This window comes from Panthera leo, chromosome D1 (genome assembly GCF_018350215.1).
Source record: "Panthera leo isolate Ple1 chromosome D1, P.leo_Ple1_pat1.1, whole genome shotgun sequence".
Lineage (NCBI taxonomy): Eukaryota > Metazoa > Chordata > Mammalia > Carnivora > Felidae > Panthera > Panthera leo.
In genome coordinates, this window is record NC_056688.1 from 4,187,245 (window position 1) to 4,211,351 (window position 24,107).

Genomic DNA, 24,107 nt, shown 5'->3' on the forward strand with positions numbered 1-24,107 from the left:
TGCTGTTGACTTGGACCCACTTAACTTCCATTTAAACCCTTCACTGACCCCTTAAAGCTGTCCCCATCCTGCCTAGTGAGCAAGAGAATTTCACAGTCATGTTGAAAGTGTACAAAATGACAGTAAAAATAGGAAGTGGCCGTCATTAAAAGATAAAAAACAACAATAAAAGTAAAAATTTTACAAATATTAAGGTAACACCAGTCAAAAGCTGTAGCCAGGTCAAACCAACACGTACAATTCAATAGTAACAATTTGGGGCACCGGAGTGGCTCAGTCAGTTGAGCGTCCAACCTTGGTTTTGGCTCAGGTCATGATCTCCCAGTTTCTTGAGTTCGAGCCCTGCATGTGGCTCTGTACTGACAGTACAGAGCCTGCTTGGGATTCTCTCTCCCTCTCTCTTTCTGCTCCTCCCTTGCTTGTACTGTCTCTGTCTCTCTCAAAATAAATAAATTAATGTAAAATAACGATTTTTCCTCCAGTTTTGGGCATTCCAATGATGTGCATAGCCTGTACACACTGAGGAAATTTGCAGTGTTACCAAGCGTTGTGTGACGTCAAGATGCTCAGCGAACTCCTGATGTGCTAATTTCGGTTTATGATCAAGTTTTATTAATCCTTCGTAACTCACTAGGTAGGTTACTCAGAATTAGCCCTTGTCCATATGAAAAATTAAAGCCTTTGAACCCTTAAGAAGCGGATCACAGTCCTTGGCTTTGGAATGTTCTGGGACAAACAGGAGGAGACCCAAGTTTGAGAGATGGTGGAGGGTCACCCTTCCTGGAAGTTTCCACGAATGTATTGGAGAGGAAATGCCCGTCCCATGTGGATGAGGAGCTCTGAAGAGGGGCTGAGGGGACGCAAAAGAAAAGTATCTCAAAGTTTGATTCCTGAGAGGTGATCCCATTCATCACATAGGTCATTACAAATTAATCGTTTTTCTTGGAACACTTTGAACTTTATTTTTCGTTCATCTCTACATGTTTCAAAGTGTATTTCTGGAAGTTAAGGAGTGTGCTGTTACCACCGCTTACAGGAGCAACAGTTGTTACAATCTAAGGTAGGTATTAGAGTTACCCCGCCAGATAGAAATAACGTGGCGGCGATGCTGTGTTTTCGAAGAGCTCTCTGGAAAACTAACGTCCGATGTTCCAAGTAGTACGACTGGAGCCAGTGACTCACAGGAGTGGAAGGTCTGTAGAGGAGAGCGAGCTCAAACGCTGGGATGTCTGTATTGCCTCTGCCCAGCGTCACTAAGAATTTCCTATCTTTCCAGTTGTGAGATGCAGTGTTGTAGATTCGAAATGAGATCTCTCCATGGCACAGTAAGAAAACTGTCGTTTTCCTCATTCTGTGCATGAAGCATGTTATTTACTTTAATCACCATATTTATTCAACAAAAATTTATTGGGGGTCTACCATGTGAATAAAACCAACAAAAAAACTGATCTCATGGACTTCATGACCGGGATCACTGACTGAGGAGTGTATAAGTCCTAAATTTGTTTTGAATTTATTTAAAACTTGCTCAGTCAAGGTCCTGCCAGCATTGTACCCCCTTCAGACGGCTGCTGGTCAGTGAGGTGTTCACTTCTGCTCTGTTTTGTTTTTACAGGTTCCGTAACTTATGCGTAAGCGTTGCCACTCTTTCACAGTAAACAGATCGTTAAATAAAAACACTTTTAGCCACTTTTTACTTTTTACACTTATTTGGCCAACTAACCCACAATTATTTGCCATTTCCTTTTTTTTCCTGAAAATAGTGACATCAAATAAAAATGAGCAAAAGTCTGGTAAGTTACCTTAGAAAACAAAGTAACAATGAAAAACCAAAGACACAGCCTCAGCACTTTGAGAATAATGAAAAGAAGAAGAAATTCTACCTGGATGTGGGAACCTAGCGATGGCTTTGCAGTTGATTGCCAAAATGCCAGCAGAGCGCTGCAGGGACAGTTAGCAAGAAGAGTATCACCCGGCGTTCTCTGTGTCGGCCGTTTGATTACACTTGTTGCCATTCATGCATGTGCACTCTGGACATTATTTTAAATTATGCCGTAAAGCTGAATGGGAGTTTTGCTTTATGCAGAGAACAAAATGGTTTTGCAGCATCACTGGCTAAACTAATAACTGTTATTTCAAGGCAGTCTTCACAGGCACGAGGGACAACTTTCTCAGGGAGGCACAGACATCTAAGGTCATTTGACTTGACATAACTCACCAACAGAGAGCTGCTTACGGCTCACAGAAGAAAGGTCCCATGGTACATTCTGACACGGATGGCATGTTTCTCCCTTAACCCCAAATCTCGTCGGTCTTTTCTGGTTTGTTTCTTCAGTGTTTTCTCCAAACGGTTCCATTCCATCTCTGCCGTGTCCTAGTTCTCGACATCTCTTGCCTGTGGAAAGGACTGGCCCCCCGAGTCACCCCCCTGCCCGGGCCCATCCTCTTCACTGCTTCCAAGAGTCCCATGTGGAGGATGAACCCCATGTTGTTGCTCCCTTCCTCAAGAACCTCTGCCTCTCGTTCTGCTGCCTTTTGTTCTTTTCCATTCCAGCAACTCATTTACAGCTTCTGAGTCTTAACGAGGGGACGTTCATTTTCTTTTCTCACCCAGCCAAGTTCTCTGCCCTCACATATACCTTTTCTGTGGGCTATTATACACGTGGAGACTTTTGACTCTTTGTATTGTGGGCTTAGCAGAGAAAGGGGTGGTGAGGGGTCTGGATGTTTTTAGGCCATGTCACGTTCTAATGAATGAGTGGGGTCCCGTGTCTTTGTTAGGAAAGTGGGTTGGGGTATTGTGGACTAGCACTGAAAGTTGGTGAGGAGAGCAGACAGGACCCTAGAGTCTGCCTGCCAAGGAAAACAAGGGGTTTGCTCGGAGGCAGGAAGCTGGGCCTGACGAGACTAGCGGGTGTCAGGATGCAGCAGCACGACGATTTCTAGCGGTGCCCGTGTTGCAAGCGTCTTTGCAGATTGCCTGAGATGCACATCACGGTCTGCTTTAATAGTTTGTCAACGATGCATTTTTTTTTCCTCTTAAAAAAAAGTGGGTTGGGCCAATTTTCTAGGCCTAATTAAATCAGCACGCTTAGGAAAAACAGCACAAGATACCCTACAATACATGGCTGTATGAGACATTTCATCAGATGGGTAGAATACAGACTTTAATATGCAAGTTTAAAGTCACACACTGAGTGATTCTTTCTTGTTACTGTTCCTATTGGAACAGTTGGGTGTGGTGGAGACATTCCGGGATCCAGATTAAAAGAGGTGTGAGATTGTGGAAGATTAGATTTTCCAAAGACGCCACAGAGGCACCTCCCAACCCCCCACTCTTCTCCTGTGTGACCTTGCCACTGCCCAGTCAAGAGAAGGAGTCGCTTTCTCCTCCCTGAATCTGGGCAGGTCTTGTGATCGCCTTGACAAAAAACAGAAACAAAAAGCCAACAACAACCATTGCCACCACCATAAGAAAACCAGCAGAATGCTGCTCTCCCAGTTTCAGACAGGGGCCTGCCTGGCGGGGCAGCAAGGCAGCTGCCATGCGAGAAACATGCCCACCCCGACACTGCCTGCTGTGCAAGAAGCCCCGTGTGCTAGAGAGCTGGAGGGTACGCTGCGAGGTGGCGACGGAAGGATGGAAAGAAGTGCTGGGACGGCAAACGTGTGGGCCAGGGAACCATGCTGGCAGTCGAATCCTCACACTGTGCCCAGCTGACGCTCTCTGGGTCAGAAGCACCCAGCTGAGCCGGCCCTGCGGCATTCCTGGTCCATAGCATGGTTGGGGGGCAGATACAGCGGTGGCAGCACACCAGTGAATTTGGGGGTGCCCTGTCGCCCAGCAGTAGGGAAGCGAACCCGGGCTCCTGTTCCACTGTTGCCGTTCAGTAATCTGGATGCTGCTCCTTGCTCACCCCCTCACGTACTTGCTGTGACTTTCAGAGAGGACAGGGAGGTGAGAGTGTTGCACAGACACAATGTGGCTGTGCTGTGTAACACGCCTCCGTGTCCGTAACACTGGTCTTTGTGTGCCCGTGTGTGTGCACTTCCGTGACCTCATGCTGGCTCTTCCCAGTCATGAGCACAGAGCTTGGAGATCAGCTCATGTATCCCTTCCACAGTCTTTCCTGGTAGCTTTCAATTTAGGTGGAATATCTTTTATGAAACATAGAAATTACCCTATTATGTTATTTTAATAACAATCTTACAAGCAATTAGTAGTATTTTTCCTTCCAAATATATTTTATATCTCGGCCTCATATGATTAGAAAGCATCCCTACATTTTCTAAATCAGCAAAATTATTTTCCAATCATGTGAACAAATCACAAACCCCTAAAGGGATCCTATGGCTCATTGTTTCTTGACCAAGGTAATTTGAAACAGGAAATAAAAATCAATTGTGCTTCTCTAAATAATAGAAAAGCAAAGGAGAAATCAAAACAGCAGTAAAGTTGTATTGGCTGTTTTTATCTCTCTGGAGCAAGCATATTTTTAATTTACTGTCAGCTAGGAGGCTCTTCATCTGCAGAATTGATCAATAATGTATTTCAATCCGTCTCAAGCTTTGAGACATTCCAGTTAATGAAGGAAGGGCTCCCTTTTCAATAATAATTCTCATAGATGATAACCTTGTAATGTTGAACCACAGGTAAATATGTTCCATTAATACGATAGAAAACATTGACCAAACGTGGTTTCCTGGAATTGGCTGTTCTGGTCAGTTTGATAATCTGGTTAGTAAAAATGTGCAGAGAGAGGCAGTGTGGTTCCAAGGAGATGGTTGTAGCCTCTGCCGTGGGGTCATCTTCCTGGTTGTACGTCTTGAGGCAACATGTGCAACCATCTCTGCCTCAGACTGCTCGTCTCTTCACTCCTAGACGGCGAATGTGGTAACTGTGTGGTTATGAAGGTCACCGAGAGGTGGACGTAAGGTACCTGTCGTGAGGCTCCGTGTTTCACGGCTCTCATTGGGATCTGTTGCTTCGACATCTCTGTTGGAACCCCCGGCTGGCCATTTTGCTGCTTTCGCCACTAACTTCACCCTTGTCCTTCAGTAACCGCTGTCACCAGTCTTATTGCCACTGCTTGTTACTGCTTCTGATGGGTCAGAGCCCAAGCCTTTCTTGACTGGAGGCTCCTGAAAAGGGCAACCTGCATTTTTTTTAAAGTTTAGTTATTTATTTTGAGAGAGAGCGAGTGAGCGCATGAGTGTGGATGCAAACAGGGGAGGGGCAGACAGACAGGGAGAGAGAGTGGATCCCAACAGAGTGTTTGCTGTCAGCGCAGAGCTCAACTTGGGGCTTGAACCCACAAACCGTGAGACCATAACCTGAGCCAAAGTCGAGTCCGACACTCTTATGACTGAGCCATCCAGGTGAAGGGCAGCCTCTGTTGTAACGTTTCTCATGGTCCCCTTTGTCTAGATCAGCTTTCCTTGAGTTTGGCTGATGGACACTGTCCTGCCCCAGTTCACTTCACGCCTGCCCACAGTCGGTCAGGTGCCAGAAGAGCTCCCAGAGGCCAGGACGGCCATTGCTGGTCCCCGGCCCCGGCCAGCAAGCACACCACACACCACACTTTGTGCACACTCTTAATTCTGGTGTCTCTTTTTGGATGGCTCCAGAGTCTGTAGCTCTTGTGAACAGGACCCCTAATGACTTGCCCTTCCTTATGATGGACTTTCCTTCCAGTGGGCACAACCTCTCTCCCGCAGCCCAGGGACGGCGCATCTCGAGATTCCAGGTGACTTGCAGATGACCTTCTATGTGGCACTTTCTTGTCCAGCGCCTGCTAGTCTCTGCGAAGTCACCTTCTGTCTCAAGTCAGAGGTCACACCGGGGGCTCGGCTTGCCTCGAGAGTGTCACGTGGCCGTGCCTGCTCAGCCTAGGTATCAGATGTTTCTTTGATTTGCCTTTCTAACATGGTGAAAAAGGAACAAGGACAAAAAAAGGGAAAGAAAGAAGACAGCGCTCTGAATTTTTTCCATTTGAGAAAAAACATTTCAGCAAGTAGGCCACGCATATTTGCATCTTTAAAAAATTAAATCAATACAGTAATCAAACAGAAATCCATTAAGCTATGAAATAGCAGAGCTACAAATCTATGCTGTTTTTGATGAATGCATTTAGTCAAGGGATAAAATGTTCAGAGGAAAGGCTAAATGAGTCCTTGGCTTTAAATAGATTTCACCTTGCAAATACCATTTGTATATGCAGCCTCAACTACTGAAAGACATGATGGTCAAATATGCAGTTTGCTTTGCCAAAAGATACGAGAACAAACACTGAATACCCTTTTTGAGAAATGCTGAAGTGTTACCATTAAATGTTGACTGCATATCCCGGAGTGGGACTGTGCTCTGTTTGGAACTTGGGGCCACTCTGTTTTTAATTAGAGCAGTTCTTGCCCTCGGTAGGTTTAGAATGAAATAAACATTAGGTGTAATACAAATATATTAACTTCTTTAATAGTAAATATATAACTTATTAGCTCACTGAGCTACTACTGAAAAATTGTGTTACTTCATTCTCATTCCCATCTCCTTATCTTTGAATCTACCCTCTAAGTTAACAAGCCATCAAAGTATATTTGAGAATAAATATATGACTTACATTTCAAAATTAGAGTTTCAGTAATAAAAGCTAAGGCTCACATGGTACCATGATGGCCTGGCACTGTTGCAAGGGTTCTGCACGTGCTGACACAGCTCTCACAGTGGTCTTATGGTGAGGTCACGGCTGTTACCCCATTTCTCAGAGGCGGACAGTCACTAAGATGCTGAATAGCTTCGTGACAGTCTCGCTCGACACACCAAATTCCTTCTGGAGGGAATTAGAGGGCAAGGAGGAAAGACTCATTCAGTAACTTCACAATCCAAAACTGATTTTTAAACCTCTCAAATGTTCACAAACATAGGACAAGTGAAAGTATAATACAAAACTCTGGTTTAAAACGATTATGAGTTTTGAAAATAAAATTTTTGTTATAGGCATTTTCCTGATGAAGTAACTCCTTTGGCCCATTATGGGTTAATGCATTAACAGGAATTTAAGTAGCAGATTTCTTTAGAAATGGGATATAGGCAAGAAAAATAAGGAAGGCCAGCAGAGAGGAAAAGGAAAAGGGTAATTAACCTGTCTTGACAATTTGACCTGGAACTGGTTGTAGAAAAGATAGGATTTATCTTTGTTGTCATTTTTTATTTCATCACCTGGGGTAGTTAGTGTTAGTTATCAAACTGTTCTATGATGTATTTAAATTTATTTTGGCATTTGTTCTGGTACTGGTACAGATAAAATATGCACGGTTCAAGTACCTCATTTAGTTATTCAACAGTTTGTTTGTTTTTTTTTTTTGAGTAAGCTCTACACCCAATATGGGGCTTGAACTCGTGACCCTGAGCTTAAGAGTTGTGTGCTCCATTGACCTAGTCAGCCAGGTGCCCCTCGACAAAAATATTTATTAGGCACGTATTATATAGCCAGTAGTAGGTACTTGAAATAAAGCAGTGAAAGAAAATAGACAAAGATCCCTGCCTTAGTGGGACTTCAGCAGAAGTCCTGAAATAGAACTATATGTGTATTAGAAGATGAGCCGTGCCATGGGATACAGGAAGAGCAGAGTGTCAGGGGTAGGAGACCCTGGAGGAAGGGGAATGATTGCAGGTTTAAGTAGAGTATTAGGTGAGGCATCACTCAGAAGGTGACATTTGCACAGAGCTTTGAAGGGGGACGGGGTGAGCTGGGGGAAGAGCCTTCCAGCAAAGGAAACTGCTGTGTAAATGTCCCGAGGAAGAACCACCTGTGCTGGATAAGTGGAGGGGAGACTAGTAAGAGAGGAGGTCAGAGAGATAAGAGGGAATGGGTCCACTGCGTGGACTTTGGTTTTCTTAGAGAAATTTGGAGTCATTGGAAGGTTTTTGGGTAGAAGAATGAAGGTTTTGTGTAGATCTTAATAGTATCATGCTGGCCATTGTGTTAAGAACAGACTTTAGGGGTGTAGGAGTGGAAGCAGAGAGACTAGTCAAGACAGTGTTCTAATAATCCACATCATAGATGATGGTGGCCCAGGTGGAGGCAAAGGAGGTGGTGATTCTGATTATCTTCTGAAGGGAGAGCCTACAGGAATTCCTGGTGGATGGGACATAAGATGTGAGCAAGAGGAGTTGAGGATGTGTGCAAAACCTTTGGCCTGAGAAAATGGAAGGATAAAGATGCTATCATCAAGTGTTTGGGATATAAGAAAGTATAGTAGGAGCTTACCTTTGGAAATTTAATACACAAGAAGAAAATACGCAGGAAGTTTAGTATATGAACTTTGGAGGAGGCATGGATTAGATCTATTTGTTTGGAAGCCATCAGCAAATGGATGGTATTGACATTGGATGAGATCACCCAGGGAGGTAGCTTGGAGGGAGAAAGTAAGAAGTCTTAGGAGCTGGTCCCCGGGGCACTGTCACCTCAAAAGATCAGAGAAAAGAGGAGCAAGCATAGCAGACTGAGCTGGGGTGAGGCAGAGGGAAAGCCCCATGAGGAAACTATATTGGGGAGAAGTGAGTGAAGAGGTGGGTAAAAAGGTGCCTATAGGTCAAGTGAGATGAGTATCCAGAGGCTGCTGGTGGTCTTGACAAAAGCTGTTTTGGGGGAATAATTGGCAAAAGCCTGAGAGAAGAAAGATAAAAAATGGATGCATCCAGAGAAACGGGGCAGTCGCTGAAAGGCACGTGGCGCCACCTTGTTTGTGTGCTGACAGGAATGATCCACAGACATGGGGACATGGAAGGAGGAAGGATCGCCTGGGTGAGAGGGGGGTGTGGTCTCACAGGAGGGGAGGGGACCAAGAACGCTGCATCTCCAGTAGGCCCCCTCGTCTGCAGTTTCCATGACCATTGGTCAGCCGCCGTCCAGAAGCAGAAGATGCTCCTCCTGATGAGAAGGCTTCCTCCTGTCAGAAGGCTTCATTAGGAGCCCAACGCTTCCTCGGTGCCTGGTCATTTGCCTCATCAGGCAGGCATTTCATCACCTCACATCACTACAGGAAGAAGGGGGAGTCCAGTATAAGGTGTTTTGAGAGAGATAGAGACCACATTCCCATAACTTTTATTACTATCTATTGTTATAACTGTTCTCCTTTATTATTACTCTTATTAATCTCTTACTCTGCCTGGTTTATAAAGTTACCTTCAGCATAGTCGTGTATGTTGAGGAGAAAATAATGTCCATCGGTTCAGCACTGTCTGTAGTTCAGGCCTCCCCTGGGGGTCTTGGAATGTATCCCGCAGCGTAGATAAGGGGAGCTCCTATACTGTTAGAAAGAGGAAGGAAGACTCTGGAGGTAATGCTGCTGCTAGGTGGGTGGACGTGGTCAGTGGTGGGAATTTAGAGATGTTGTTGTCAGATCACTTTTGATTGGTGTTGATGTCGCAAAGTGCGGAGGAGCAAGACAGGGACAAAGGATTGGGGCACGCAAGCATGGGAGTGATCATCAGGTCTGACAGTGGGATTTAAGCAGTCTCTACCTTGCGAGGGTGAGAGAAGGAGGATACAGGGGCAGAGATTTGAGGAAATGTGGCCGCCAAGAGAGAGGAGTCTGGCAGGCCACATCCTCATGGGCAAGGACTTCCTTCCTGACGAGAACTCACAGTTGAATTTGTTGGGGTGGCAGGCTGTTGAAAATGGCACCCAGAAAATGCTCTCTCTGCTTCTGCACCCGTTCTGGCTTTTCTTTGCTATTTGCTTTATAAAGAGTTCATGTCCCACCCCTCAAATCTATGGTTTTGTGAACTGCATTGACCAAGCAGAACTCAGAGTGACGTGAGGGACGTCCGAGGCCAGGTCACTCTCCTTTCACTCAGGGAGGAGCAGGAGCCTGGGGGGAGTGCAGGCCATCTTGCTGGGGAGAAGGGCCTGCGAGCAGTTCCTTCCAGCAGAAATGCTGTCAGCTGTGGTAGCCACATGGGACTGCCGAGCGCTGGACGTGGAATTGTGACTAAGAACCTGAGTGTGTAATTAAAATTGCTACAAGTTTGGATCGGTATTGTTTTCAGTGTAAATAGTTACACAAGGGAAGCGCTCGCCGCAGTGGACAGCGTGGCACCAGAGGACAGAGGCCACGTGAGAGAGGACGGACGTGTCCTCTGGCTGCAGGCCCCAGGCACCAGCCGTGTGGGCGCTGAAGCCCCCGGGGGGCATCTCCGCCCAACACCGTGGGGAGCACAGATGACCCTAATGAATGCGGCCTGCACCCCCGGCCCACAGAGTCAGGGGCCATGAGGTGGTGTTGAGCCCACGTCCCCGGCCCACAGAGTCGGGGGCCGTGAGGTGGTGTTGAGCCCACGTCCCCGGCCCACAGAGTCGGGGGCCGTGAGGTGGTGTTGAGCCCACGTCCCCGGCCCACAGAGTCGGGGGCCGTGAGGTGGTGTTGAGCCCACGTCCCCGGCCCGCAGAGTCAGGGGTGGTGAGGTGGTGTTGAGCCGTGAAATTGGAGGTAGCCTGTTATGTGGCCACAGGTGATTGCTGCAAACACAGTGGCACTGCTGAGGGGCATGTTCGAGGTGACCCCTTCATGCCGTGTATGTTTCCATCAAATCCTGAAGTTTTGTTGTGCAGCAGCGCTCTGGGCCCCTAGGCCCCAGCTGAAGGAAGGAAGGTGCTCCAAGGAGAAGGGGCAAGAAGAAGCCATTTTCATTAAGTAAGCATCACGCTCTTCCTGCTCCACAAAGTCCCTGTGGAACCGTTGGGAAACGAGGTAGGACAAGGATTGTGCCCCCCCCTCCCCCCCCGCCCCGCTCCAGCTTGGATATGAGCGTCTCTTCTCTGGACCCAACAGAACATGTGAGTCCAGCTTCCTCCTGCTCCCCACAGGATAGTCTCCTTTCCTTCAAAGACATAGGTGTCATAACCCCTGGCTGTATGTTCCCGTGTACCCCCTTAGGGCCAGAGGGATGGCCAAGAAGGCAGGATGAGGAAGGATGGTTTGCACGGCCACTGGTCAGACTCCCCCCCGGAAAATCCCTGGTGCTGAGCCCTCGGCCCTTCCTGCCCACTGAGGTGCTGGCTCTACATGTGTAGACCCCGGTGTCCTCATCAGGTGGAGTTGATACCCCTCACCTCTGGTTTTCTTTACTGCCTCGATGCTGCTTTAATTACAGCTGCGGGGTCAAGGAGGGGTCAAGGAGGGCTCATAAATTGTTAATGAGAGGCATCATCGTACCTGAGTGGAATTTTTCCTGACGGGCCGTGCTCGTGCTGTATTTCCAGATGCCCATCGCTGACCTCTGCACGGTTTCTGTTATTTTGGTGAAGATGCATACTTGGGGGACAGATGAGAAATGGTGAAAACATATTAAAGTTGTACTGAGCATGATCTGTGACACGTTAGAGAGGGCTGGATGCATATCCCAGGGTAGGAGAGTATTGAGAAAATTTTGAATTTTGTTTGTCCAAAGATTTACACATTTTTCTATGTTGCATTTTGTGCAAATAAAATATTAGATTTGAGATCCCTTGTGGACTGCTGGGAGCCCTCACCCATTTGATGACCCTCCTAGGGCTCTGTGATCTGGGCTGTCTGGCCCTCTGCTCATGCGTGTGCAGGGGAGTGGGCTTCATCCTCCGTCTGGCCTCAGCTGCAGGAGCCAGGGCTGAACTTGACTGCGCTGGGTCCGGGAGCAAAAGGGAATTCTCATGTGCGCAGGGCAATATGGAAGCCAAGGAACTCACTAAGGCTCACGACAGAGGGAGGGAGAGAGAAGGGAGAAGAGGAGAGAGAAAAACGAAAATGGGGCCAAAAATCAAATCTGGAAAAATTGGTAGTAGTAGGAGGACACTCAGTGAGTTCAAGGAGAACAGGGAACACACGTGACTTTCTGGCTCTTTATCACCCCCCCCCCCCCCAAGCCCAATAGGGTGATGACTGGTGATGCACAGAGGCAGCACAGGAAGTGCCTGTTGGGTGCATCAGTCAGTCAATGAGAAACTCATGGTCGAACCAAGAGGGAATATTTAGGGCCAAGTCAAAGGTAAACTGTGTGTCATCCTATCCATTCCTTGTGCCGATGTAAGTGGTACTTTTCAGATTTAAGATTTTATCTCTAATTGTAGAATGTCAGAGTGCAGTACCACAGTGAACAGTTAGGGGAATGTGTTCTGCTGAAATCAAGCAAGAAAAAAAGAGAAGAGACCAGACGTTTATTGAACATTTCCCATTCGCAAGCACTGTGTCAATCATGTCACAGGCATTGTTTTAGGTAATTATCGCAACAACATTTTGTGGGAGGTACTGGTATCCTAGTTTTACTGACGAAGAAACGGGCACAGAATGTTTAAGTAACTTTGTCAAGCTTAAGCAGCTTTTACTTATTTATTTATTTATTTATTTATTTATTTAATTTTAGAGACAGCATAAGTGAGGGAGGGGGGCAGCGGGGGAGAGAAGGGGAGAGGGAGAGAGAGAGAGAGAGAGAGAGAGAGAGAGAGAGAGAGAGACAGACAGACAGACAATGAATCTTAAGCAGGCTCCACCCTCAGCGCGGAGCCTGACACAGGCCTGGATGCGGGGCTCAGTCTCACGACCTGGAGATCATGACCAAGAGATCATGACCTGAGTCGAAGTCAAGAGTCAGACCCTTAACCAACTGAGCCACTCGGGCGTCCCAAGCTTGTGCAGCTTTTAAAACACTCTCTGTAGTAGAACTGAGAACTGGCTTCTCCACCTCTACCCCAGTATGTTTCCTGACTTGCTCACTGATAAGAATTGTTCGCAGTTCTTACTGAAAACATGAATTCCAAGGACCCGAATCTAGAACTTAACTAAACCAAGATATCCAAGAGTGAGGTCCCGAATTCTATTATCTTTAACTGGCACCCTAGATGATACATTTTTGGAAGCAAGTTTGAAGAACACTGCCTGACACTGTCATTATTGGTGAGAGCTCCAATATTTCTCGTATCCATGGAAGAAAGTTAGATACTTTAAACTATTGAATAAATTTCCTTGTAAAAATTCCTGGGAATAAGAATGCACATTAGTTTGTAATCTTGTGCTTCTAAGAGAAACAAACTAGTTAGATGGAAAAATACTATGGTAACATTTTATTCCTTCAGGAATAGGTACAAGGTAAATATTATTTGTAAAAGAAGGAAAAAATTTACTGATTTGTTAAAAGGTTGTTTAAAAAGAACTATAAGTAGTTTGAATTCCAATTAATGTTTCATAACATAAAAGGGTGGTTAATCTCTAAAAGGAAAACATTAAGGCTAATTGGATTTTTAAATCTGAAAATCCCACAGGGAAAGCCTTTTCTTGATTAAAAAATTTAACTCATTTTACAGCATGCATTTTGGTCAGGGTTAGGGAAGGGTAATTAGCTTCCCATGGAAGATTCACTAATTAATGCTACAGCAAAATCAGGCTGTACGAGCCCTGAACTTGGAGGAAATGCAAAAATATTTATCAGGTGCAGTGGAATCGAACACTATAAATACTAGGATGATCTGTTTAATATTAATGCCTAAATTCTATTTTAAGATGGCTCCCACAGATTTCTTAAGTTTTTTTCATGAATATTATTAAGTTCGCTATTTTGGCTGTGGTTTCGTCAAGCGTTATGGAAGTCTTTAAAATCGTAAAATTTAATAAGTACAACAAATTTTATCCTGGAAAATTGGTTTTTTTACAAGCATTTAAAAATATTGCCTGTAGTTTTAATTCATTAAGCTTCATTAAGTAGATTGGTTTAGTGCCACATTGCCTAAAAATTCAGTATTTTATAGTTTCAAAAACTTCAAAGCACTTTATAAACATTATTTTGACTCTATAGTCCTATTATTTTTTAGGATTACTTCTTCTTTTTTTTTTTTTTTTTTGCAAAATGTATGTACAAGTCAATTAAAATCTGTGCATTGGCTAAATTGCTATGAGTAGTTTTTGATGGAACATATTCTGCATCAATTATTGTAAGTGCATGAGAGCCTGCAGCACAGCATTAAGTGACCCTTGGTGATTGGAAAGGGGACAAACTGCTAGTTTAAATGTTCCGTGCAGTTTATTTTCTGTAAGTATGGAGATTAAATTCTGTCATTGAGGGGCTTTTCTCGTTTTTTGTCTCCCATGTGGGGAGGGGGAAAGGGCAAATTGAAGCAGGCTCAGAATGTAAGGAAAGAGCTTCAAATGCTGGTACATCACACTGAGACTCTTACCTATTCTGTTCCATGACTTAAGAGCAAAGTGTCCCTGGGGGCCCTTTGAGTGTTAAAATGTTGACCAAGAGGGGAGACCTCCACTTGGAGGGCAGCAAACTCAACACCTAGCAACGGGCCAAGTCCCTAGGACACCTTTGTGTTCTCAATAAACTTTAAGTTTTGTGTCTAGGGGGATTAAAGAGGAGGGGATGAATCCGGATTTGAGGGCAGAGTAAACTGCGGAAGCGGGAGGCACATGGGGAATTGGAGGCAAGGAGAAAATGTCTGGAGCAGGAAGTCTGGACCCAGGATTAGCCAGAGGGCGCCACAGAGCCTCGGAAGTTCAGCCTGCGGCTGGCCTTATGTAGTCCTGTGGGACAGGGACAGCACTGGCTTTTCAAGGGTTGGGTTTCCAAGGGGGAACTCTGCTTCCACCTGGATAGTAGGCCAGAAGAGGGGCCCGGGAGCCGAGGTCATTAGTAACCCATAGACCACCACACAGGAAACGGAAGCCAGAGAGATGATGGGAAATGGCCCTGTGCAGAATGAAGAAAGATTACCGGATTGGAAGTGAGCGATCTGTCCAGTGTGAACATTTAACGTGTCTTTTCAGGGTACCATGTGGTCTCTCGGGCTTTGGACCCCTTCACTAGCTTCCCCCAAGCATTTGGGCTGAGGAGGCCTGCTCTGGGAAGCTGTGTCCTCGTGTCCAGTGAAGCAGGGGTGGCCACGTACTTGGTCCTGTACATGCAGCTTCTGCTGTTGTCATTTGTGGCTTGTGGGCCTCTGGTCCGTTCTCTCTTAGCTCACTTAGGGCCCGCACGTCTCTCAGCAGCCTGTGACGCATCCGAGGTCACAGGCTGTATTCTGTTGTTGTAGACTGGGGTGTCCTCCTTGAGGAACAGGCGGGTCATGTTCTCCCAGCTACAGAGGCCCCTTCTCACGTGCCCCCTCCCACCCCAGTCCCCCAAACTTCCACCGCCACACTCTGTACTCCTGACACTCATCAGGGCCACTTGGGGCCATCAGGGCCGGGGGTGGCAAGAAGATGAGAACCTTAGCATCCACCTTTATCTACCGCTTTTATTTCCAGGAACAATAACTACACACAGAATGCGTTCTTTTCTGAGATACATTTTAATAAATTAATAATGATTTTGTAGAATTGAAATGGGTTACTGCATGTTAACACGGTTCACATGGACCTGAAGCAAAACTTCTGATTTTATTTCACATAGCATACAGCAAAGCCCACATTCCACTACAAGGCAAAGGAAGAAAATTACTTGTGTGTGCCAGTCCGGTATTCCGGTAGCTTGCAGCACTACCTCTCCAAGGGGGAAGGTCTCTGAAATTGTTATGCGTTAACGGGGGACACAGAGGGTTGCAGGCCTCCTAAGGAAATTTGCAGTCACTGTCTTATCTATTATTACCTTTGAAAGGAAACACAGAATTAGACATTATAATTAAAATTCACTGAGAACAAGTAATCCCTATGCACTAAAAAATTATGTGGAAAAATGACTTTGAATCTATAATTTTACTTTCAAGAACCAACTACCCACGTATTATGCAACTGTACATGTTCTCCATAGCTGGGCAGGGCACTGTGTAACGCAGTCTGACTCTCCACAAGGCCTTCATTCTTACTTTTCTAAATACCAACAAAAACTGCCGTGGTAGAAATTATCTAACCCAATTTTCTCAGACTTTGAACCTGAGAAAGATATCAAATATTACAAAAAGAATTAACATATACATTAATAAATAACTAAAGTACAACGTGATCATGTAAAATCCTAAAATAATTTTCTTTGTACATGAAAATAAGTTACAAAATGTACAGTTATAAGGGACCCACTCAGTAACAATTGTAGCAAATGTATTTTGCTTCATATATTGACTCAACAGAATGTCCATTTACTGGATGTCTTACTTATATGCAGGTACTGTGCTAATTGCCAGGTCCAGAAATGACGAATATATGTCCCTATTCCTAAGAACTTCCAACTAAATGAGGAAGACAGGCATGTAAAGAAATACTTACGCCACACCGTGATACTCCGAGAACTGTACTCTTGAGTTATCCCAGCAACCTTGTTACCCTTGGAACCCACAGTATAATTTGTTGAGCCATTGGACAGTTATGGCAGGGAATGTTGTCAAGGTTAATGGGAGGAATAATGCTACCTGATTCATACATAGCATTATCGAACAATGGCATCGTCTCACGGAAGTACCATGCTCTATCCAGTTGAGCCAACAGCATCGGTGAAGCGCCAGACTCATACCATAGGCTGGTCCTTATTAATTTGTGAGCAAATTGTCTTCCCAGTAACCACCAAGGATGTGACTGCTCTGATTTCTAATTTTTCCATACTTTTTAAGGTCTTTATCAGAAGTGTCTTTAAGAGTCTGAAGACCCTATCTAATGACAAATGATTGAAAGACTTATTAAAATTTGGCTTTAGAATTCCTTTCGTAGAAAATTTGTGTTTGTGATAATGTTGATGGGTTAGGGGTGGGGGTAAAAGAAGAGAGACCCAGCAAGCCTCCAGCTCATATTTAGATGTTTAAGAACTAGAGAGCTGGTTAAGGGAATAAATAATGCCAGAATTATCAAGAGATTCGGCAATGCTGGTCAGGCTCAACCCACCAACAAGGCAAGAGCTGCCAATAGATTTTCTGAGGCAACTGTACACAAAAAAGGCTTGTAACCCCGGCCATTGTGGCAGGTTTTAAGGTGTTAATAAGCATTTGAACAAGAAGGAAAATGAGGCCTTGATTTTAGAGGAAGGGGAGACCCACTACTATTTGAAATACTTGTGGAGACAGCTCCCTAGGACCAAGGGCTGGAAGTTAGTACGGGGAGGCAACAGCATTTTGAATATCAAAGAGAACTTTCTAACAGAACTTTTCAAACATGAAGGCATTGAGCTCTTTCTTCCTGAAAGAACTGAACTAGAAATTGGAAAAGAAAATCGTCAGGGTGCTTTGGAATTTAGGGGGGCTTCTCTACCAGGCCAGAAGCTGTATCAGATTCCAAGGTGACTTTCAAGTTTGAATAGGAGTCTAGGAGTTAGAAGAGTTATCTTTTGCTAAGTGTGTAAGAGTATCATCCCGTGAGCATATTCCCTATTCAGATATTAAATCTGATGAAGCATCATAGTGCCATCAAATAGAACTGACTTACAAACACATGTAGGTTTTTAAGATATAAAGATACTTTTTAAATCACATAATCTTTAACTAGAATCAGTACATTTAACTATATAGCAACATGTGCAGCAAAATCACAAATTCAGGAGAAAATTTTAGGTACTGATCTTTCAGTTTCTATTCTCTGTGAAACAAATGGGCACCATTGGTAGGCGGAAGGAAAAATCCCTATTACCAGTGCACTGTAAATGTCAGCACCGTTTACAGACTTTTTCCTGAGTAATTAAAAAAAAAAGGAACAAAGAGCAAATTCCCTCCAACAAGAATGCTCCTGAAATGATGGAGTTTAAAACTCAAGTCCTGTAGAAACTGAGTACGCAGGACCAGTGGAATCAAGTTACTTAGAATGCCCAGATGCTAAATAAATTGGAGGAGGAAGTCATGGGTCCTAGGTCAGAAAGCTGTTGAGCCAAAATGTGTAAATAGAGCATAGAAATCTTTGGTTGTGCACTCCTGTATAGGAGTTAATTGGGCTGACCTTGTGCCACATGCCATGTTCCACTAGTCTTCGTGTAAATATGGCTTTGTGGAGTAAAGTTGTTTCTTACGTTGGATGGAAACCTGCTTCCCTGTAAATTCGACACTTTTCATTTCTTCAGTGCCCTCCAGAGCTGCCCACTGGAAGACGGTCTTAGTTTCAATTCTAAATATAAAAGAGTTTCCAAATACTGGATTCGATCACACTGAAAATGAGGACTTAAAAGTAACACTACATGTTCAGCAGTATATTTAATCATTGCATTTATTGCTTCCAAATCTCACACTGTAAATAGATGCTTTTCTCCATACTTGGATTTTTTGACCATACACCTTGAGTTAGGTACACTCCACACATCCTCAACCGCTCTTGGTATCTGGGAAAAACAGAATCGTGTTGCAGGATGTGGTCACTCTCAAATAAGTTTCTAGCCCTCAAGGGTAGCATGTAGTGAATACAGCTGTGATAGAGTCCTCTTTCCCACCCAGAACCAGAGCTGTTACGGGAATGGAGTTACTTGTGATTATGCAAGTATTCTTCATACTTCACAGTCTCACAGGCAACAGGTGAACAAAAGGTGGTCCACATTTTAAATCAAGTTTGCAGATCACAAGTGTCCATTGACTTTGAATTGATCTCATATAAATGCTGAATTTAATTTTTTTATATATAATCCATATAACTACCTTCAGTTGTAGAAGAGGTTACAATATTAGATTTTTTTTTTTTTGCGTGCATAATCCAAGTGTAGTGGAGCAAACCAAATGATAAAGGATTTAGAAATGTTTAACAGAATTTTTCCACAAGAATGAAAGCAATTTGGATAATGAGCACAATTACTTTGTCTCTTACAACGCAACACTGGCTGAAGGATGATAATGAAAGGACAGCAGACTTTAAAGAAAATAAAGGGACTCAGGGAAGAGGCCATAGATAAAGGGATGTAATTTCCTCTCACCTAAGCTTACAGACAGGAAAAACAGCTCTTTCTGGGGGTACTGAGAATGAACTTGAGAGATCACTGAGACTTGCCTGTCAGAGGTCCGGAACGGAGGGTGAGGCCAGAATGACAGACATGGTTCTCGGACAGTGAAGCCAGGGATTGGCAGGGTCAGAAGGTGTGACCAGGCCGGTCATTGACCGGGTGTGCCGTGCCTGTGGTTGGGTTCCTTGAGGATTTGGAACACAGAGAACCATTTCTCAGTACGGCAGATAGATCAAATGAAAGCGCTGTCTCTACAGAAGACGCAAAATTAGAGTGAACAAGATCAGTGACTAGTGGAGCCAAGCCCAGCACAGACCGCGACAGCACCAAGGATCAAGAACAGGAAATAAAGGAAGAGTCTGGGGTTTTGTGACTAGACAGAGTACTTTTCCCTGGTGTAAAGGATGGCAATAAGAAGAAAATGATTAGCAAGTAAACTGCAGCAATTGTAGAAAAAAGGCAGAAAGCCTTGTGTGTTAGGAAGTATATTAAATGCAGAGGGAGCTAGGCCTGACAAGGATATTTCTAGAAACATTACCATACATCAATGGCCAATGAGAAGATTGGTGGACATCAGGATGACAGAATAATGAAACAAGATCAGCAAGGGATTCTATTTCCCTTTAGTTTTTCCTTTCTGGAAAGGATGAACATTTCCTAGAGTCAATAATGAAAACAATTATTTATTTTAAACATACTTTGATTATTTATATATGCTTAAATCAGCAGTTCAGTCAATCCACGTATAGGTCATCCACTGTGGTATGGTCTTTCTTAAATAATTGGTTTCCAAAGCCACAAATAAACCACACAAAACTGGTCATTGAATTTTCTGTTTTTCTTACACACACACACACACACACACACACACACACACACACGGCAGAGCCAACTTAGGTAGGAAGGAAGACCACCAATTTGACAGAATGCTTCTCAGGCAACTGTCATCTGATTAGGGATAGTCTCTGATTTTGGAATTGCAGGGTAATGTAGTCTAATATCCTGTTCTATTCCGAAAAAAACATTTGAAGCTTATACAATAAATTTATATGGCATAATAAAAGGACCTTCATTTAGGTATATTTCCACTTTTAAAACCTAATATGGTTACATCTTTTAAACTTAGGAAAGAAACATACTCCTTTTGCAACGCAAACTTGTCACACCTGAGAGCAAGGATGATTGCTACTCTTTCTTTACTGGGGTTAAAGGTGATGAAACATCTTAACGGATATGGGTTGCGAATGCGATCAATACAAAAACCTAGTGAGTTTTTTAAATTTAGAAAATAATCCACTATGAATATCTTATGAAAATAGTAAACCCACACGGTGCTTTATAGTTGGGATATATCACCAAGGAAAACTGATATGGTACTAACTGAAGCACAGAAATTTCTTACTACAGATCAAATTTGGATATTTACAAATTTAAGAAATGCAACAAAATGATACACTTATCTAGGGATCAGATTTGCTACGTCCTCAATTATGCTGGAATGTGGCAAGGATACAGAAAATGTTTGTTAGGACTACCATCCCAGAACCCAAAACTTCACCCAGTGGGTTACATGTAAAGATAGACTGAGAGGGGGTGTAACTTACAAGTAATCATTAAATCAAGAATGTTCATTTACTGAGCTTCAGCCAGAAAATAAGTAAGATATGCTGCCACCAGAAATCGAAACCAACCAGCACAGAGGACTACCAGAACCAGCAATTTTAAAAGCATTCCAGTAATTGCCAATGGCATTATGGCATTATAACATGGTACATTATGCTTCTAATGAAGAGCTGAATCGTAAAAAATGTCAAGCCATGTTTAGCGCAAGTTTAGAAGGCTGGGAAATACACTGCATTTTAGAAAAATTTCTGACCAAAAAAAATGATGATGAAAAAAGGAAGAGGGGCTTAAAAGAAGCTAAGCAGTGATCAGAAAGGACGGGAATTCAGTAACTCTTACACCTGTAGTAACAAGGTAGGCTTCTCACCTCTTTCTAACTTAATTTTCACTTCATATAATATAGTGTGCAAATAATTCACTTTCACTACCTACAGAGATTTTTTTCCCCTCTAAATAGTACAAATCTGTGAACACTGATTTGTTCTTACTAGTCTTTCACGGATAAATTACTCTCAAAATCAAGACATCGATGCCTATGAGTCTTATTTACATATGAAAATACTAAGTATTCTGGATTCTCCAGGATTAAATTATATTCGATATAATTTTTGGTAAATGTATCTTGTATTTAAGTTTCCAGCAATCGCTAAGTCATATATGCTATACATTCATAGTAATTCTCTAGCAGAAGGTACATTTTATTTTACTAAGAGGTAAAGACCTTTTTACCAGCTATTAAGCTTAACAGATTTATGGTAGGCTTCTAGAACTGGGATAGTTTTAGGATGTCTAAGCACATACGCCTTTCAGAAATGATTAGAAAACCATGGGTCTCTGTATTTATTAAACTGAATCACCTGGCAGTAAAATTCCGTTAAGGCTCGTGGCATGGGTGAGACTTCCTCCCACTCAGATCTGCCACTATGGTAGACTTGTACTTCATCTGTGATCTCATCTGGTGCGTAATCGCCACCCAAGATATAAATTTTGTCTTCAACTCCAACTGCGCCTGCATTAAAGCCTGCGCATTCAAAAGAGCCTTCACCCTTCCAGACACAAGTATCTGGACAAAAACTGTAAACCTTATAGGTGGAAAGGTCACATATGTACAGTGTGCAGTTTACTGGGACAGCTTTGATTAGTGTCGCATGAAAAAACTGCCCAAACTCTGCTACGAGTTCAGACCACTGATCGGTGGTCACGTTGTATTTGAAAAAGCAATCAAGTGACGGGTTAAAGGCATCTGTAATCTCTACCTCTGACCCAAGAACATAAATGACATTTTGGCAGGTGCTCGCTTCAGGGTAGTATATGCCCCTGGGTAACGGGCTGACAGACATCCATTCCTTAGAAAGAGGGTCGTAAGACTCGACATCTAAGAGGCTTTTAATGTCCTGAGACCCTTTCGTCTTTCCACCTATGACAAATAATCTGTTGAGAGCCAGAACTGATGTATGCATGGTTCTTGGTGTCTTCATAGCTGATACCAGGAAGAAATCGTTCTTCACTGGACAGTAGCACCAGGTTTGGTCAGTCGCATCATGATAGGACTCTGCGATATGAAGCCGAACCGTTCTACAGCACGGCCCTTTGCAGCCGCCCGTCAGGAATATCTTCTCTCCGTAACTAGACAGACTAGACCCCGGCAAGTCAATCAGGTGTGACTGTGGCAGCACTTTCCACGAGTCACTGTTTATATTGTAGCAAAAGGTATATTGGTCTCCACCGTTTTCCTCAGTTTTGTGAACAAATATGTATTTTTCAGTTGTGGATGGTCGAGCGTCAGGGAAGAGTCCACCAGAACCTTGCACACACTTAACAGCATCCATGATGATGTCGAAACAGTTTGTGCTTTTGAGTAAACACTCTTCGTTGAGCAGACAGTTTTGAAGGGTCTCCTCGGATAACTGATGTAATCTAACTTTTTTAATCAAATAAGGCAGATGCTTTTGTCTTGATTCTAAGTTGTGTTTGGTCCAGCTAAGGACCACTTTCAGTACAGTCTCTTCTTCAGGGACATTCAGTTCATCGGATTCCAGACATTTCTGCAGTACTCCAAAGTTCATCTCTAGGAAATCACTGGATTTAAACAGTAAGGAAAAGTGGTGCTGTACAAAGTACAGCGCGTGGTCAAACAAGCGGGGAGAGCCGTAGCTGTCTGACAACGATAATAACTGTAAACAATTGACAAGGTTAATACTCTTTATTAAGAAGTCACTGCAAGCTTTGGCTAGGAAGGAAACTTGAAGAAATGATGACAACTGGAAGAACATTTCCACGTTATCATCCGTTATCTTGGTTTTCCCAGTGTAGGCATAGTCAAGAAACGCTTTTACTGCTTTGGAGGACAGATTAGTGATGGTGACGCTCCCGCCGTCTCGCTCTTTCATGTTTACTTCAAACATGGCCCTGCAGAAAGAAAGAGAACACAGGAGAAAAGGAAAACAGGAGTATGTGATTCCGCGGTACTTTTCAAGGTTACCTTAAAGACGTGTCCTTTACCCTCAGGTTGATAGAATGTTTCACAAATCTCAGGTTTATAGTTATGCAATATATTTTTAAACCATCTTAATAAATTATTTGAATATCTACAACAGTTACATACCATATCATTTATCTTTAAAACCCACGGACCACGTAGCTACCACATTGCAGAATACGTACGTTATAGCTGCAGTACAGCATTTACTCCAAAGAAGGCTATATATAAAAAGATTCATATTTTGTAAGCCAATTTCAGTGCTATTAAATATCATTCATAAAATTAGGGTAAGGTCTCTCTGATGGCTGAATTTCTCTTTTTATGAGTTAATTAGTATCAGCTCTGCAGGTGATAAGTACAGATATTTAAAATAGATAGTGCTCCTGGGTTTAGGATTTAAAAGTATCTTTCAAATGAATTTTCAGTTTGGCAGCAGTGACACACGTGGAAGATGGGATACAGTGAGGTATCAGATGTCTCTAACGAGTCTGCCTGTGTGGAAAATTCACCAAACATGTCTAAAGAGACACGTTTTATACAGCACTTTAGGGAGAAAAGGGAGTGTGATGTCATAAAGCTAAATGCCAAACCAAAAGGCTCAAAGTAAGTTTGTGAAGAAATAACCACTGAGAGATGGAGGGGGGGTCCTCAGATTTGAATGATCAGACCAGCCCAAGAGTTCTTCTGAGTTGTAATTTTTCCCCACCTGGCAGAGGTGATAGATTCTGAGGAAGTGGGAACTTTCGGGACTCGGTTTAAGCTAAAATATAAATTATGTGGAAATGGTTGGGCAGGAGACTACGACGTATGTATTTTACTATTGGTTTTGCTAAGACCAATCTGGCCACCCATTCCTATGTTAGTTAACATCATATCCAGAATCATTCACTTTTACACAGACTTGCTATGGCGGTTGTTGGTAGCACAGTGAGTGGAGGTCGAGATTCAAGAGAAAGAGCTACGACAGAGAAGCAAGGACTTCCAGTAGTTGGACACTCAGTAGGAGTGGAGATTGACTGGTTTGGGTTCTGGTATAATACTGGTTTGTGTCTGCACCGAATTGTCCAGGATACCTCCGTGAGCAGTGCTCCTCGGTGCTCAAGTACTCTGGGGGGAATACAATTTAGTTTTTTG

General features: G+C 43.6%; 1 protein-coding gene and 1 long non-coding RNA gene across 7 annotated transcripts in view; one reads left to right on the top strand and one right to left on the bottom strand.

Annotated features, from left to right (window-relative positions):
• Positions 1 to 24,107, top strand: part of LOC122199225 — a 44,722-nt gene that overhangs the window by 9,704 nt on the left and 10,911 nt on the right. The window lies entirely within an intron of this gene.
• Positions 18,122 to 24,107, bottom strand: part of KBTBD3 (kelch repeat and BTB domain containing 3) — a 35,917-nt gene continuing 29,931 nt past the window's right edge. For both annotated transcript variants that reach the window (XM_042904058.1, XM_042904059.1), the window contains one exon: positions 18,122 to 22,900. In XM_042904058.1, coding sequence (XP_042759992.1) covers positions 21,298 to 22,900 — 1,603 coding nt within the window. In that variant the 3' untranslated portion in view covers positions 18,122 to 21,297. The remainder of the gene's footprint in view (positions 22,901 to 24,107) is intronic.